The following is a 17526-nucleotide window of genomic DNA, read 5'->3' on the forward strand; positions in this document are numbered from 1 at the left end:
ACATGTGGCAGAGCATGGCCCAGGCTGTGACTCCACAGGCACAGCAGGTCATGGGGATGGAGCTGGGAAACCCTGGTAAGATTTAACATCTTGCTAGGACAAGTCTGGAGAGCACTGCAGGCAGAGGGGCGGTTGTTGGATCAAGGAACACCAGAGCCTGGGATAGATAACAGGAAAGAAATCACCTCCAGGATATAGGAAAAGTGGCCAAACACATCCTGGCCTCAAAGTCCCTTGACTAACGGGGTGGGCTGGTGTATGCAGCTTGTTGCTCCAGCTTTTCCTGAGGCTGGAAGTGGCTTTCAGGGCCAGGGGATGATTTTGGCACCGAGCAGCAGGAGGTTGGGAACATCCTCTCCAGCTACAGTGAGTGCAGTGAGACCCTGTGTGTGTGCACTGACCCCCTCCAGGGAGGCAAAGCCCTAGGGTGTGGGTGGATAACCAGCTGTAGGAGCATAATTCCTGTGGCTTGTTAACATCAACATTACTCTGTGCAGCACATACCCCATGCATGACAAACCAGCAGGATTAGGGAACCTCGGGATTAGCGAATTGTCACCGAGCTGAGACTCAAAATGTGCTTTTTGGGTTCCCAGAGACAGCCCTGTGTTTGGAGAAGCCCAGCTGTTTGCATGCAGTCCCTTTCCACAAAGGGGAATGTGGACCTCCCAGTGTCTCAAGCCCATGGCCGCTGCCCGAGTGGAAAGTTACCCCAACAGCTCCTGAAGTCAGATGAATTTCAGAATATGAACAGCATCTGTGATAGGAATCAAGCAAAGGATGCTCAGAGCCCCCTGCAGTGTCTCATCACTGAAAAAGAGGAGGGAAAAAAAAAAAGCCAAAAAATGCCTATTTATATGCCCTCCAAATGAGATGCCACCAGCACTTTGCAGCCCAGAGTGGGCTTTCAGATCTGCTTTTCCTTCCTTATTTTCCAAAGAGCTTGGAGGTTCTCCTGGGCTGATCCAGCCAAGAGGCAGGCAAGGAGGTGGATGTGGATGGAGCCAGAGCTGTGTCAGGATCCCCTCCCTGCCCTGCCTCCACCCACCTGCCCCCTCCCCCCCCACCCTTGGGGGGTTCAGGTGCTCTGAGTATCCCAGGTGTGTTCCAAGTTGCTCCATGGTGCCAGAGCTGAGGGTGGAAAAGGAAAGAGGCTGAGGGTGGTCTTGTTTAGTGCAGAAGAGGCCAAAAGTCCCAGTGTGGATTGCAGCTGGATTTATCCAGGGGAAATAACTGAGCTGGAGTACCATCCTTGTCCCCCCTGAGTGTGGGGTTGTGATGCTCCTACCCAGGGCCAGGGAAGGAAATCAAGCACCAGCTGCCCCCTCCTGACAAAAATACACAGAATTAATAATAATTCTCCCTGGGCAGCTTCACCCCTGAGAACCTTCACACCAGGCTCCCTGACCCTCACCTTTCTCCTCTGTTATCAGGGATTAACCCAAACCTACAGAGGGAGGAAAAATACCCCTCTGCTTTTCACTTTTTCCTTTAGAAAGAGCAAGAGGGAGGTGTTACCCTCATGCCTTGGGGAAACTGAGGCATGAACAAAGCAGGAGTGAGTTCCTGAGAGCAGAGAAGGCTTTGGGCAGGGAAAAAAACCCACAGAAATGGATTTCAGACCTCAGTAGGACTCAAAACTCGGGGCAGCTGTGGGACCTCCAAGCCCAGGACAATCCCTGCTCTGTTTGTCCTTCTTCCAGCTCAGAGGTGGCTCCTGCACTCTGTTAAAGATATTGGGATTATTGAGGATCCCTCTATTACCTGTGGATGCTTCTAATTAGCCAGATTGGGATAATTCTGAGGGATGGAAGGTCCTTGCTGAGCACTGACTTGCCCATGGCAGCAAGGAGGGGGTGGAGGTGACAACACCAGGGATCTAAGGGCTTTTCCTGAGGGAGAGGGGCTGGGGACACTCAGCTGGGCCAGGGAAGCAGGTCAAAGACCCCAGCAGCAGCGGAGTTGTGTGTTTTCCCAAGCCTGACTCCGGGCAGCCCCAGAGGGAGCTGGCACAGCACTGCCCAGGCAGATGGGCAAGGACGTGCTTCCACTAATCTGCCCCTATCTGGATTATTTTTCCAAATAAACTTGCTTTCCCAGCTGTTTTATACAAGATTTTGGCACGTTGGGGACAGGTGGGGTTCTGGGGATGGGGGAGAAGCTGTCGGGGTGGAGGTGATGGAGGGGTGTCCCTGTGCCCTCGTCTGCATGGAGAGGGGGGACCAGAACATCTCTGAGGTGGTTTTGGCAGCACATCACCCAATTCCTGAGGCTGGGATCATCCTGTGGTGCCTTCTGAAGGCAGGGTCTTCACTGATGGTTTCTCCTATGAAAATCCACTGAAAAATAATTGATGCTGAGTGGCTGGTGTCACCCCACCCCATCTCCCATCCAAAGCAGAGCTGGGATATTCTGCAGCTCCCATTGGGATAAAACAGCACAGAAAATCCCTCTTGGTGCTGCATGTCCAGGATGATCCACATCAGACAGTTTCTGGGGGTTTGGGGATCTCTCGGAGCCAGGGGGAGCAGGATCAACCCAGGGCACATTGGTGTTGGTCCCTGCTCCTGTGTAAGGACACACCAGCACAGACAGTCCTGTGGAGCTGCTTCATCTTCCCAGCATGTTTCCCAGCCCCTCGGCACCCTGACATTTACAAATCCCTATTTTTAGATGATCTTCATCCCTTTTGATTGTTCAGGTGGCTCAGAGATGCTGCTCTGCACAGGCAGGACAGAGCCCCCTGTTTCTCTCTTCCTCTGTGCCTCAGTCTCCTTTTGGAAAACAGTGGAGTTGACTCCCATTGACTCCAGGGACCACGTTTTGGGGGATGTCGGTCCCACTCCAACCCCAAACCCTCTGATGGTACTTCAGGAGCTCCATACACACAGAAACCATTCCTTAACTTCCCCAAATAACATCACAAAAGGAGGCAACCAACCCTCATCCCTTCTTGCTGCCCTGACACCACCAGCAGCCCAGCACCCACAGCACTATCCTCATTCTCCCATGGCAAGGTGGAGTCAACCAGGACCTATCCACAAGCCCCCAGGGAACTGAGCCCAAGGGACAGCCCACACAGGCTGGGCTTGGCACGTTATTATTAATTAATTTAGTTACTAAATTAACATTTAAATTGACAAGACCTAACTGTGAAGCCAGGCACCACTGCCTGCCAGCACTCCAGAGCTTCCAGCGGCCCTGGCACTCCCAGGCTGATGTCCCCAGGTCTTGGTACTGTGCCAGCAGCACAGAAAGACCCTGGAACCTTCAGGTCCCCAAACTGCTCACACAGGCCCTGAGGAGGCTGCACCAGCCCAGCCATACTGTTCCTGGGAGAGGTGTCCGTGTTCAGCAGGGAAGCAGCAGGACCTGGTGCCAGGGTCCTCCTCTCTATGCTGAAGCATATCCCACTGCTCTGCACCCCAATCCCAAAGCCCAGTGGCAGCACCCCCAGGGCTGTGTCCCTCTGCACGGGCTGCTGGTGACATCCAGTGCTGGCTCCTGCAACTACAGCCCAGTGGAGCCTCAGCCACATCCTGTGTCCTCCATTCCCTGCCCTGTTCTGTCCATGTGTCCTGCTGCTCTCCTCACCCCCAGCCCAAACAAACCTGTCCATCTCCATGTCCCTCCCCTGTCTTCTGACATCACAACCCCTCAGAAGGGGTAGGGTTAAGTCTCTCCCTAGAGACCTGCCCAGCACAGGACAGTGGGTGGTAATTTGGAGTAGTTCTGGGGAGCTGGGAGGAGAAGGGCTCCAAGAAGAGCCTTACAAAGGAGATAAAACCACCACTGATATGCAGGATGAAGCCTGTGGCCATCACTAAAGGGATGCAAGAACCTTCCTGGATGTGCTGCTGTGCCCTCAGGAACTACCTTCAATGAACCTCCACGGTGTCTTAACCTTAAAATACTAAAGCCAAGCCGGAGAGAGCTTCTAGCACCTTCTAGTGCCCTAAAGGGGCTCCAAGCAAGCTGGAGAGGGACTTTGGACAATGGCCTGGAGTGCCAGGACAAGGAGGAATGGCTTCCCACTGCCAGATGGCAGGGTTTGAGGGGACATTGGGAAGAAATCCTTCCCTGTGAGGGTGGGGAGGCCCTGGCACAGGTTGCCCAGAGAAGCTGTGGCTGCCCCTGGATCCCTGGAAGTGTCCAAGGCCAGGCTGGAGCAACCTGGGCTAGTGCAAGAAGCCCATGGCAGGGGATAGAACTGGACAGGTCCCTCTCCAATTGCCCAGTTCCCTGGTGGGACAGGATGTGGAACTAAAATCCCTTTGGGGTCAGTCCCACCCTTGGATGGGCCTGCTCTCCCCTGCAGTGCCCACCCCAGCTCACCCACATGACAGGCTGCTCCTCTCCCCATCCCCTTTTCCCTCAAACAGACCCTCTTCCCTCCCTTTGCCAGCTCCCTTCCAAGCTGCTGCTTTTTCCTGAAGCAACTTCACTCCTAAAATTCTTTAGATATCCAAGTGCCACATGGATATTCCCCCAGCCCAGCTTTTGGGGCAACAGTGTTTGGCTAAAGAAGATGGAAGAAATAGGAAGGATTGCAACTACAAAGGGAACATTTTATTATTTTTAACACTTCATTCAGCTAAATCCACATAGCAATACACAAACTCTTCAGAAAAGTGCAAATTCTCACTCTATTTTGTAATATGCCCAAGTTTTACTGAACAGACACTGGGTAAACGGGAGCACAGATCCAGAACTCCCCAAGATTCCAGGTAAGGGAAACAATGCAACTTCAGATACTTCAATCACCTTGAACAGAGCTACTCTTGAGCAGGGGGCTGGCAAATGTTCTGGGAATCAAGCTGGGCTGGGACCACTCAGGTGTCACCATGCAGAGTCCCCTCTCAGTCAGGGAGACAAGAGGACAAAAAGTGGGGGAAAAGACAAAGTGGTAACAATATGAGTTTTAAAATCAAAGGGAACATCCAGGTGCTTCCTAAAGCAGCACACACATTCCACCTGCCTCACTCCACCTTGTGGCTTCTCCATCAATGCTCCCAGAATTTCACAAACACAGTCTTTAACAAAACAGGAGTTGAAATCCCTAATCCTTCAGGAGCCTGGCAGAGAGGGCACACAAAGTGCTACCTGAGCACAGATAAATCAGGGAATAACACCAGGAATGTCAACGTGCAGGTAACCACCAACCTGGGACAGCAACACCTTCGGATCAGTGAGGGCAGGGAAGGGAGCCATGGGCAGAGTGTGGGCAACTCCCCTTGACCTCAGCCACAGAGGGTTTCATGTCTTGACCCACCCTGTGGACAACAAAAGTGCATGGCCCCTCCTTAGAAGGAAGAGCTGAGGGAAATTAGTAGCTCCTCAGGCAACATCCCAGTTCTTCCACAGCCCAAGGAAGTCCCAGCTCCTCTGAGTCACATCCTGCTGGGAATGCAAGGGAAGCAGACCTGGCTCAGAACCCCAACACCAAGTGGGTGCTACTCTGCTCCTTTGGGCCACAGCCAGCCTGGTGCTGGAGGTTTCCAGCCCACCTTTCCCTGTTAAACACATTCCCTCCTTCTCTCTCATGCCAGAGTTCATGATTCCCTCATGCCCTGGCAGGAATCATCCTTTAGAGATGCAGGAGAGACATGGGCAGCCCTTGAAACTATTTAAGCCACACACTGGATGGTGTTTCACAACTAGAAAAAGAAATCCAGCTACAAGCTGTGTCTTACTGACATTCAGCCTTGCCTGGCAAGTCCCCCAAACTTGGAAAGCTCGTGTCCCAGACCCAGGGAAACACAGCTTTGCCACAGAGATTAAACCTGTCACATCAGAACCGAAAAGGCAAACCCAAGCCCTCTGGGTTTTTCAAACACTAAACCCAACTCACTGGCCCTGTGATTGCAGTTTAAGTCAATGTCCAACCTTTAAAAAGGTGTATTTTACCTGGAAGCACCTTGTGAACAACACCCAGCATGTCCTTTGATCTGTGACCTCCTCCCTACTCAAGTCAGAAAAACCTTTGTTCTTATCTGAGAAGCAGGAAAAAAAACAACAGCTGAACAACTGAAAGAAGGTTGTGCAGGAGCCAGATGAACTCTAACATGATGCATAACAAAGTTACAAGGCAGAGAAACAAGAGAATTCCAGTCCTTCACAGTAACAGAGGTAAGGGATGCGAGATCAGAAGGAAGTAAAGGAGTTCTACAAATGGAACAGTATAAATATATCCAACAGTTCCAATACAGTAGGAGAACAACAGTAGCAGCAGTTTTAAAAGAGCAAATAGTTATTCTACCCTTAAAGTACATTCAACACGTTGTGCCTGTTGCTGTCATCCCAAAAGCATCACTAACAGCTACAACTCACTGCCAAACCCATCCATGGGAAGAATCCCAGATACACAACACCCACATCTGGGTTTTTTCATTTAATTAAAGATATTCAGACTATGAACAGTTATATCAACTTCTAACAATGCTTATTCAAAAACCCAGATTGTCTTCATTTATAACACTTGGCTACTGACGCAAAGCAGATCTCTGGGAAATGGCAGATTCCTGCTCTTTGTAGGAGCACAAACATCACTCACAAGACAGAACTGCTACAATAACAGCACACACACACAGACTATGCTTTTTACAGCCTTTGTTCAAAGTTATGTCCCAAGTCACTTGTTCTCTTCTGTACCACCAGGAGAACAAAATCCTCAATGCTTCAGGGTTTAATCTGCTGCCAAAGGCAGGAATGGCAAAGAGTTCCTGCAAATTCGGTGCAGATCTGCACCTTTTTTGGGAAAACTGAAGGCAAAGCAGCATCAGAAGTGCCTGCACACCTTCTAGACCTACCTAGAACTATACAACAACATAAGCATACTCTGATTTACCTGTTTCCACCCCACATCAATCAAATGTACAATTAAAAGAACAAAAAAAAGGCAGTTTTTTGGCATTAGATACATTTCACTCAATGGCAGAACAATTTGGAGATACTTTCTCTTAAAATAAAAAATAAATAAATAGTGACAGGTCAGAATTTGTGCAACACAGACCTTCTGTGGCACATGTACATTCATATACATCAAAATACTTCTCCATGGATATAGTGCAGGAAAAACCCAAATCAAGGGGCTCTTTAAAGCCATGGAGAGGCAGTACACACAAACCCACCCTGTGCCATCCAGCTGGAAGGGTAAAATCAGATGGAGGACAAATCTGGAGAGTTAACAATAGTGGCAAATAACAGCTTGAATTGAAGTACATCTTGGGTTCTTCTCACATCACTTTCAACACAACAATTCAGTGCTGGGTTTTATCTACTTTTTATTTACTTCCTGTCAGTGATAACAGGGAGATGCCCAGAACCAGCTCTCCTGTGCCAAAGTGTGGCTTTGATCTTCTGAAGTACCACATCTCTGCAGGAGAACTTGTGCATTGGCTTATTTTTTTTTGGAAATGTGATTAGCTGTATCACTTTCTACTCAGAAAACAGATAATGAGAAGTTGTTAAATATTTGCCCTAAGAGAGAAAGAATAACAGTATTTACAAAGTGCTATTCAAACAAATTAGCTGACAAGACATGGAAAAAAAAAATCATGACTTAGTAACTGTGTCAGTGTCTCACCTCCACTTTTTTTTTTTTAAACACAAACAGGTCAGAAAAACCAAAAAAGTCACTGACTGAGTACAGAAAAACTTAATGAACACAGAAAAACCAAAAAACCTTAAGACTCTTGAGGGAGGTGGGACAAAAAAGAGCTACAAAGCCTATGAGTCAGAATGGGCAATTTAACTAAGTAATGACCAATTCCTGCTCCTCTGGAAGCCTTGGAAAGGCACCACACAATTCCAACCCCAAAGCAGAACTGCAGGTGTTGCCACTATTGTTTCACTGCCAAGTTTTTTAAGACAGACACAGAAAATGCACCAAGAATACCTTCACCAACAGAAGAATTAATTAAGCAGCTGAAAAATGTCAACAATCGGCCTAAGCAAGAAATGCTGAGCTCTACTTCCATGTTTTTGGAAGCACAGACCTGTTCCAAGGGTCACACAGAGCTGAGAGGAAGCAGCAGGATTCGTGTCAGTCTGGAGTGATCATTCTACCTGACTTTTAAAGCTTTTCACACAAAGAAAATGTATTTTAAGTACCTGGAGTGAATTTAAGACAAGATCCAGTGGCTAAGATCACCTGCCTTAAACACATTAGGGCAGTTCATTTGCATTGGTGTGGGTTAATTAACCTTTTGGTCAAAAGGATGGAAAATTATAACAATTAATTCCACTGTTTTCTCTGACTTCCTCCCCTTTTTCTAGCCCAGACTTTGGTGAAAAGCCTGACAAAAGAATGCTGCTTCTTTACAGAACAAAAATGCAGCTGTTTAACACACAAGACACACACAAACATTTGGAACTGATCCTGTTCTTGGGCCCTTTGTTCCACGTGGAGGCTCCTGGGAACACCCAGGACAGGCCTACGCCGAGCGCCAGGTCAGCCCGTTCTTGTCAGGCTCAAGGAAGTTCTCAATCAGAGCCTCAATCAGCTTCTGAAGTTCTTCTTCCAGCACACTCCTGTCACTGGAAAAAGGAACAACAAGGCCATGTCAAAGCTTTGGGGAACACCGGGGAGCTATTTAAATAAATAAACAGCAAGACCTGAAGGGGATGGATTTACTCTGCTGTGTTTCCTATCAGCATAAAACATGTAGAGACTCCAACCTGCTCCTTTTTGAGAGGAATTATCATGGAATCAGACTGATTTGGATTGGACAGAACACTTAAAGATGGTGCTCAGAGCCCTCTAGTGGCCCTTATTTTTCTCTTTAATTAGTTTTAATGAATACAGCAATAATAAGGTGGTGAGGCCCTGGCACAGGTTGTGCCCTCTTCACAATCTACCCCTCACTATCCACTGACCACCTAAATCTGACCAAGTATTCAGTGAGATGAACGCTCACCCTGAATTCAAGTATGTAGAAATAAATACCAAACCAAGCCTCCTTTGTTTTCAATTCTCTGCCCCACAGAAATGCTGGGATACAAGTCTAAAAACAAGGACTCCTGCAACTCATGTTGGGGATCCAATCCAAAAGCTTCTCCTCACCATCTGGACTGAACTTCAGCTCCTCATTCTCACTCCTGATTTCAGTGGTATAAATATAACCCAGATGGTTTTCCCACTCTCACACTGGAAGCAGCTCAATCCAGGTACTGTCAAAAGAGAACTGATCCAGCTCCCAACAGATTCCCAAAGGAAATAGGAGACTACCTGGCTTTAAGAACATTTGCCAGCAACAGCACAACTTAAGAAAAAAAAAAAAGACTGGACATGGCACATGGGTGACAACGTCAAAGGCTGTATTCAGTCCCAGAGGTCTTTTCCATTTTCTGTCATTTCTTAACTTCATCACTTTTTAATTCTAAGTAAATGAGGAACTGGATTAACTAAACAAGCCTACTGTAGCAGATGCTGAAAACTCAGTATTTTTTTTCTTATCCACTACAGTGGAAATCCCTTATGAGCATCACTCATAATGTGCATCACTCTGGGCAGTTTAGGAGGCTCAGGGAGTCAGTTGAGGCTCAGGTTTGCTGACCTCTGTTCAGGCAGGGCACACATCTCAGCATAGTATTTGATCTTTGGTTCTGTCCCACTGGTCCGAAGGGTGGCCACACAACCGTTCTGAAATGTGAAGGTGATCATCTGACTGCTTTTGCTCACTGGCAGCACCTACAAAAACAACAAGAAGCTTCTTTACTCCCACTGGAACCCCAATATCTGAAAGCCTGCTGGGCAGCTTAAGAGTTGCCAGAGCATCAGGTATCAGGTTCAATTAATTAATCAAGTTCATTCATAGCTGTACCAGAACAGTCAACACATTTCACATTTAAGCTGTTTTCTCCCCCAGTAATGATGTTAAGCAGCCTGATGATGGAATTATTCTGCCATCTTAGCTGACACAGGGCATCTCTGCCTTGTTCATGCTGTTCTTTACCTTTTAGTTTCCTCAAAACCAGACCCTCCTGTGCAGAAATACTTCGCAACTCACCGATTTCTTGTTTGGCTGGCTGCTGTCATAGCCAGTGGTAACATCTCTTACATGTAATATATTGTAATTTCCACAACATTTGGGATAAGACTGAGGGCCATCGAAGTTCCGAAGTCTCTCAAATATCCTTTTGATCGTAGGAGGGTCATAGCACAAGAAATAGGAAGTCTTGGATATGTGATATCCATACCTACAAGCAGATGAACATTTTCAGTTACAAGATTCAGAAGTTTTTGGCACATTTGGTATCTAAAGAAAGCCCCTGGTTGGAAAAGCAGCAACAGAAAAAGAATTCAGTTCTCAGAGCTGTGGGAACAGGTATTTATAGGCAAATGTTTGGACTCCGAAGCAGATTTTGCTGCATTACTCAGATCATCTTGAGCTATTTTTAAATTAAATCAAAGTTTTCAGCCCCCAAAGTAATAAAAGACAACCATTTGGGTAAGTGCAGCCTTGATGGCCCTCAAAAATGGATATCCAGTGTCATTCTCCCAACCAAAAATTGACTGCCAGAGCCATGTGGCAGCTACAATAAGGAAGGTGGCTGATTATTCCATCACACCTAATGCTCACTAGGAACAGCCACCACATTTGCACACTGAAATTTAAGTTGTTCTTCATCATATTCCACTCACTTCTACTCCTATAGAGACCCTTCCCCACAGCTTAAAAATCAGGTGTGACTGGGAGAAGAATCCTGCTTGTTATCCCTGTCATTTTGATCCACCTGCACAGAGTTGTTTTGGCTACAGTTTGCACAGGACAGAGCAAAACCCTGAGTACCATGGAGAGATAAAAGCTGATCATCCTTTGTGCTTCCTCACTCCAGGTTTCTAAAGGCCACAGTGTCTTCCTGCTGGGCTGGCAGGAAAAGGAATGACATCCATGATACTGCTCTGTGGTGTAAGTTCTGTTAAAGCACAGGAATTGCTGATGATGATCTGGGCTCACCTCTGTACCTGGCTTAATTCTGACATACGTGATCCTCATTTTATTGTTGGGATTGTGTCTGTAGCTGTTGTACACACACTCTTCCTTTCACCTCTGCTCTCTTACAGATCTCAGCATGGGATAAAACAATTCCCAGCACGTGTTCAAGGGGAAATGGGAAGTGTTTAAAGAGACCACAACTAAGATATGACTCCCATTCAAACATAAGAGAAGTACCACAGCAGGAATCAAGCTACAAAAACCAGTTTGCCCTGGTAGATCCACATGCAAAATTTCACTATTTATTGCAGAAATACAATAGAAAAGGCCTCTTCAGTCCTTGGTATTCACAGAATCCATAGAAATTCATAGATACAGAGTGGTTTGGGTTGGAAGGGATGTTGAAGATCATTCAGTTCCACCCCCTGCCATAGGCAGGGACACCTTCCACTAGCCCAGGTTGCTCCAGCCTGGCCTTGGACACTTCCAAGGATGCGACACCCACAGTTTCCCTGGGCAACCTGTGCCAGGGCCTCCCCACCCTCACAGCCAAGAATTCCTTCCCACTATCCCTCAGGCAGTGGGAAGGCATTCCCCCCTTGTCCTGTCCCTCCATCCCTTGTCCAGAGTCCCTCCCCAGCTCTCCTGGAGCCCCTTTAGGTACAGTGGGATCTGCACTAGTGATGGACTGTAACCCATAATACATCAAAAACCCCAATTTACAATGAGAAAATATTCAGGACACATTAAAAATATTTATTAGATTATTCCCACTCTAAAATAGTTAAGTAGAACATACTAATGAAGAATACAACTCACATTTCATATATCTCAACAAGTTTCTGTGCCAGTGTGAGGTTCTGGCCCTCTAGGTACGTTGCCATTTCAGCAATGACCACAGCAGCACTTACACCATCTTTATCCAACACTGATGTGCCACACATAAAGCCTAGAAATAAAAAAAAAAAAATTGATAAATTATTACACTGATTTCCTTGATTAGGTTTTAACCTTTTATCCTGTAAAAGAAAATTGGCCAGTACACATAAGTTGGTTTATTACTGCATATGCAGGGGAAATCTAATTAACTTGGGGGTTATAGGGCTGGAAAGATCTGTGCTGTAGTCAATTAATTCCAGATTGATAACATCTGCTCCCTGGGGAGTTCTGTCATAGTGCAGTGCTAAACAAATACAAATACAGCCGTGAACCAGTGCTCCACAAAGCTTCCTTCTTCCTGAAGGGATGCACCAGCAAGATCCTAACTCCTTATGGTTAAAAGCTTGAATTTTAGGAATAGAACTGGCAGGGACAACCCCCCCTTCAGTGTGTGCTTCATTTTCAGATATTCTGAGGGAAATTATTTGCCCCCACATTCTGAGGGAAACTACTGTCCCAGAAAGCTTCCATATATCCCAAGAAATGGAGAACTCCTACAGCAAACGTTCACTAGACAGTTCTTTACAGGTAAGTGGTGTCTGAAGATCAGCAAAGTGCTCAAGGCAAGGTCAGCAGGAACATTTACACACCTCCATAAGCTATCTAATGCTATTCCTGCCACAGCTGGATCCCTCACACGCTGTTCTGAGGGAGGGGATGGATACAGCTCCCAAAAGAACTGGTGTGATGGGTGGCACAAGTCACCGCCCACTTCCACATGGCCACTGGTAATAAGTCCTCACTGAGAGGACCTGTAAGGTATTAAACTGATTAAGAACAGATCCTGTGCTTTGTCTCAGCTAAGAAGCCACAAAACAACTGGAGTTTGGCTTTGGAATCTCAGGACTTTCAAGCTATAGAAGAACATGTTTGTATCCAAAGCACAACACCAGAATAAGAGGGTCATATGTAAGTAATTTACTATAGTAGTTGGCAAGTTGATTTGAGGAGAGCAAACTATCAGTACCAGTAACTACAAGGAAAAAAATGAAGTACTTTTTGAGTGATTTGTTTCATAACTAAGGTCAGTGCTTTCTAATCACACTCCCCCTCTCCCCCCAGTTCTCAACATTTTACAAGGATATTAACAAGCCTACCAATAGACTCCTCGAATGCAAAGAGAACTTCTTTCCCATTATCCAGGAGATTTTTTACTCTGCTTCCAATCCATTTGAAACCAGGGAGTGTTTCCTAAAACAGGAAAAAAAACCAGTGCTTCAGAAAAACCCATTTTCAATTAAGTTTCAAGTCAAAGAAGGTAAAGCCACTATTCCTTCACTTCAGACTCAAAAAACACACAAAGGAAAAAAAACCATATTGTGAATTTTAGGGTCAATGGGAAAGTCTGCTGCAGTCAAAATGCTAAAGCTTAAAGACATTTTTCTGATTTTCTTGAAGTAATTTCCCTAAATTTAAACCTAATTAATTGACAAAAAGAATAGAGACAGCAAAGAAACAGCAGACAGGTAATCACTTCAGTTTACATTATGAATTTAAGGCAAAGAGTTGCTGGATAGCATTTTCCTAGTGGATACTCAACTAGGACATGAGTATCAAATCAAGGAGTAAACATGTTTGAGAGACTGTGGTTCTCTGAGGTCACATCTTCTGTGGTGCTTATTAGATGAGACAAAGTTATTCAAAAGGAAAAGCTACAGAAATATAAACAACCATTTCAGGTGATGGGAAGGAAAAGCACTGTTTTTTTTTGGTAAGTCACTCAAAAGCAGTCAAAAAGCCTAGAAACAGTCTTGACGAGAAAGAAAAGTACAAAGAGGGGAAGTTTTTACAGGAGACTAAGGGGCCCCCAGTCAAATATGTCCCTTTCCAGAAAAAAGACCAGTATTTTACTGAGATAATGAAATCCACTACAAGGAACTGAGATTCACCCTGATTAAGCTTATCTGGCCAGTCACTCAAAATGGTTTTCACAGTTGCTTTCAATTTTAAATTCCTCGTTGTTTGCCAAAATATTTATTCCTATAGCACATAGCTCTAATTAAGACATGGATTAAACAAGACCTGGACTTCTGTATGTTTGTGCTAAGCTTCAAGGCACTTGCTCCTCTTCTGGCAAAGATCCAACAGCCTCAGAAATCAGACTTAATCCTTGAATGCAGGAACTAAAACAAACTGTCATTCTGTGGGGTATCCATTTTCTTTTTTAGCAAGTTCTTAATGAAGTTACATTAAAGATCTGAATGTAAGAGTTCCTGTCTGTCACAACTTGAAGTAAAACCCAATTAAAAACCCTACTGGGACCTGAAGGAACACTGTGTGACCTCAAAATGCTTATTAAAAATCCATCAGCATTTTGTAGTGAACACAGCACGTTGCACAAGCTTTCATCCTCACACAGAAGAATTTCTCTCTAGGAAAATAACCATGGCAAAGGCATTTATCTGTAATTTAGGTGTTAATCTGTATTGCCTGTTAATGCAGCTTTGCTTAAGTTGATCTCACAGTCTGCAAACTGTGACATGCACTAAGGATGCTGCAGCAGATGAAATCAGGCTTGTCTGGGTAAAAACATTCTCTGTAGGTTGAAATGCACCAAAATTCCAAGCAAAAAAAGAGTGGAAGTCATTTAGTTCTTATGTCACGAAATCACAGGTGGGGTTTAGACAGGGAATGTGGCAATCAGATCTTACCCTGCCAAGACATCCACAGAACCCAGGCTTACCTCAAAGTGAAACCCCTCTTTAAGGGCAATTGCTCTCAAAATTTTTGAGGAGACTGTGGTGGCCAACATGTAAACATTCCTCACATCAGCATCTTGGGAGCAGTTCTCCTTCCAGCGGGAAAACATCCACCACCCGAACAGAGCCGCCAGCTCATTGCCAGTGAACACCTTCCAGCAGCCACTGCAGAGAACAGAGGGAGATGTAAGAGCTCTCCCAGGTTTCCCAGGAGGATCCACTCAGTGGGAAGAGGTTTTCTGCAGCCACTGGGACAACAGGGATCTGAGCACACCACTGACAAGCTGCTCTAGACAAAGCCACCGGACCAACAGGACTCCACACATCACATCCTAAGGATTTACAAGCCCAGAGGATTCTGTCAGCAAAGATACCACAGAGTATCCTCACTGTGAGCCTTAGCACAGCTCAGCTCTTCTGGATTTATCCACCAGCAGCAGAGCAGGCTAGAACTGATTCATACAGAGCAGTCTATGCCATCTATACACTGCAGTCAGGCAATACCTGCACAACTCTTACTTACACGGGCAGAATTGGGGCCTGTTAGTGGAAAAAAAATAACTTCTATTCAATACGGATAAGCAGGGAAAACAAAAAAACCTCACCCCCCAACAAAAAGCCCACAACACTTAACTGTGCCAAGGCAGGTTTGCCCAATATAAATGAAAAAACAGTTAACAAGGAGATTTTACTGCCTTTACTAACTACTCAGTTTTCAGTTGAGCTTCATCTGGCCATTTACACCAGTAAGTATTTAATCTAATTTTAGAGTTATTAACTGATTTTATTCAAGATGCAGTTTGAGCTACACCAAAATATGTAACTAGGAGGAAAAACATCCAAATAGCTAAGCCATAAAGGAAAGAAAGAGATAAAAGGTCCCATCACTTACTTTTCCTTCTGTTCTGCCACTGCCAGTCTATCTGCATCTGGATCAGTGGCTACTACTACTTTAGCATTTTCTTTCTCTGCAAGCCTCAGTGACAAATCCTGATGGGAGGAGGGGGTAAAAAATGTAAAAATAAAATAAGGGCAAATAACCACAGCCTTCCTACTTACATCTAACACAATGAAAGAAAAATCCCATAATGGATTTCCCACTGTATCAATACAGTTGAAAGCCAGGTTCTCCCAGTCCCCTTCCCCATTTTGTTTTTCTCCCCCTCCCCCAGAAATCCGATGAAGTAAAAACAAAAATACCAGCACAGACTCGCCCTCTTCAGGATTGGGGCATTTGACAGTGGAGAAGTCTGGGTCTGGATCTTTTTGTTCAGGTACTGGAATGGGTGGCTGGAAGCCAAAGGCTTTGAAAGCCAACTGCACGTAGTCATGTCCAACTCCATGGAAAGAGGTGTGAACAAACTTCAAACTCGTTTGCACGTTTAGCTCCCTGAAGAGGAAAACAAAACTTCCATAAGATTTTGGTCATTTAACAGGACTATTTCCATGAGGGACAGCAAAAGAAAATGCAGCCCCACTGTGTATATTACTCTGCTGCCCTCTGCATTAATTTCAAAGATGGAAGGAGTGAAAAGTGCTTATTTGGACTTTCACTAGAAATTGTTGGTTTAAAGCTTCCCCTGGAAAATGAAGCATTTACCTTCTGCTGAATTGGATTAAAGTCTCCCAAGAATGAACTGCTGATTTCTACATCAAACTCAAGTTCCTCCACCACCTTAAAGATGTTACTCTGGTTCTACTCCATCTGTCATTCATCCTCCTCCTTTTAGTCTTGTTTTCTGCCTCACTTAAACTTGAATTTCCTCACCTCTATTTCATACACCTAGACCACACCTTTACTCTGAATTTCTGCATTTTATTCAGGACTCTTTGAGCATATTCCTTTGTATGAAATAGTTTTAGTTTTATCTTCAGCAAAATGGTTTAACCCTAAGGATGGTGATTTTACTAATTTACTGACAGAGAATACACTGAAGTCTGTCTGCAGTCGGTTTTCCCACATATAGCCCAGAGCTTACTTAAAAACATAATTTAAGCACATTTTGCTTTATACAATACCTATGATAACAGATCTTTTTCAGGTCCTCCATGTAGCAGTCACATATTTTCTTCAGAGGATCCTGCCTAAGGGGACTGGTGTCCACTAGATTTTCATTCCAAGAGCCATTCCACGGTTCAACACACTCTTCTATACATTTTATAATTTCTTTGTCATGAGGAGAAGTGATCTGTGCTCCATTTTCCCAATAAACCTGATGGAAGTTGAAGGAAAACAAGATAGTTTATTTACAAAAGATTATTAATTTGATAAATTACTTTAACTGTAGGACTTCACATATTTTCTGCTTTTTCAAATGATATATAAAATTCAGCATCTGACTGGTTTGATTCCCGAAAGCCATTTGGAAACACTTAAAATGAACTTTTGAATTCATGATTTCAGTTCTATAATGATAAAACCACCCAGCAAAACCACCTGTTTTAAAAAACAAAGCTGGTATTTAACTATTATGACTGAAATATCAGGAGGTGAGAAACCAGAGCTGGGCATTTACACCTGAGACTGTTGTACAAAGTGTAAGAAAAATGTCACCTTCTCCATGGTCTAGCATTCCTTTGGTAAAAGAAACACGACTTGCTTTTTAACCCAGAGCAGAAGAGACAAGCAGAGTGCCGAGGTATGTGTTTTTCCATAGCTGAACAACTGTAATCTTTCAGCTGGGAACACTATCAAACCCTGAACTATGAGAGTCTTTGCTGAAGAATTATTTAGATGCCAGTTTTCCCACACTTGGCTGAGTTCACAGTGCAGACTTTCTGCTCAGAGAATCTGCCTCTGTTTTCTTGTCAGTTTGTCACATTTGGTTCAAATTGTCCAGAACCTGCTGAATTCACAGAAGAAATTGTGAAAGATAAAACAGTTGTTGCAAAAGACCAGGAAAACCCACAGTATCCTGACAAAAGTGCTGTGTACCAGACATACACAT

At 45.0% G+C, this 17526-nt stretch overlaps 1 protein-coding gene across 1 annotated transcript in view; it reads right to left on the bottom strand.

Moving 5' to 3' along the window:
* Positions 1 to 4547: 4547 nt before the first annotated feature.
* Positions 4548 to 17526, bottom strand: part of PGM2L1 (phosphoglucomutase 2 like 1) — a 29906-nt gene continuing 16927 nt past the window's right edge. Inside the window, exons 6-14 of the mRNA XM_027660016.1 lie at positions 16598 to 16791; positions 15779 to 15968; positions 15471 to 15568; positions 14563 to 14746; positions 12977 to 13070; positions 11760 to 11889; positions 10011 to 10200; positions 9558 to 9691; positions 4548 to 8538 (exon numbers count right to left, since the gene is read on the bottom strand). Of these exons, the coding sequence (XP_027515817.1) occupies positions 8436 to 8538; positions 9558 to 9691; positions 10011 to 10200; positions 11760 to 11889; positions 12977 to 13070; positions 14563 to 14746; positions 15471 to 15568; positions 15779 to 15968; positions 16598 to 16791 (1317 nt within the window). The 3' untranslated portion in view covers positions 4548 to 8435. The remainder of the gene's footprint in view (positions 8539 to 9557; positions 9692 to 10010; positions 10201 to 11759; positions 11890 to 12976; positions 13071 to 14562; positions 14747 to 15470; positions 15569 to 15778; positions 15969 to 16597; positions 16792 to 17526) is intronic.

The sequence above is a fragment of the Corapipo altera genome, unplaced genomic scaffold (assembly GCF_003945725.1).
Source record: "Corapipo altera isolate COAL_440 unplaced genomic scaffold, ASM394572v1 74, whole genome shotgun sequence".
NCBI classification, from domain to species: Eukaryota; Metazoa; Chordata; class Aves; order Passeriformes; family Pipridae; genus Corapipo; species Corapipo altera.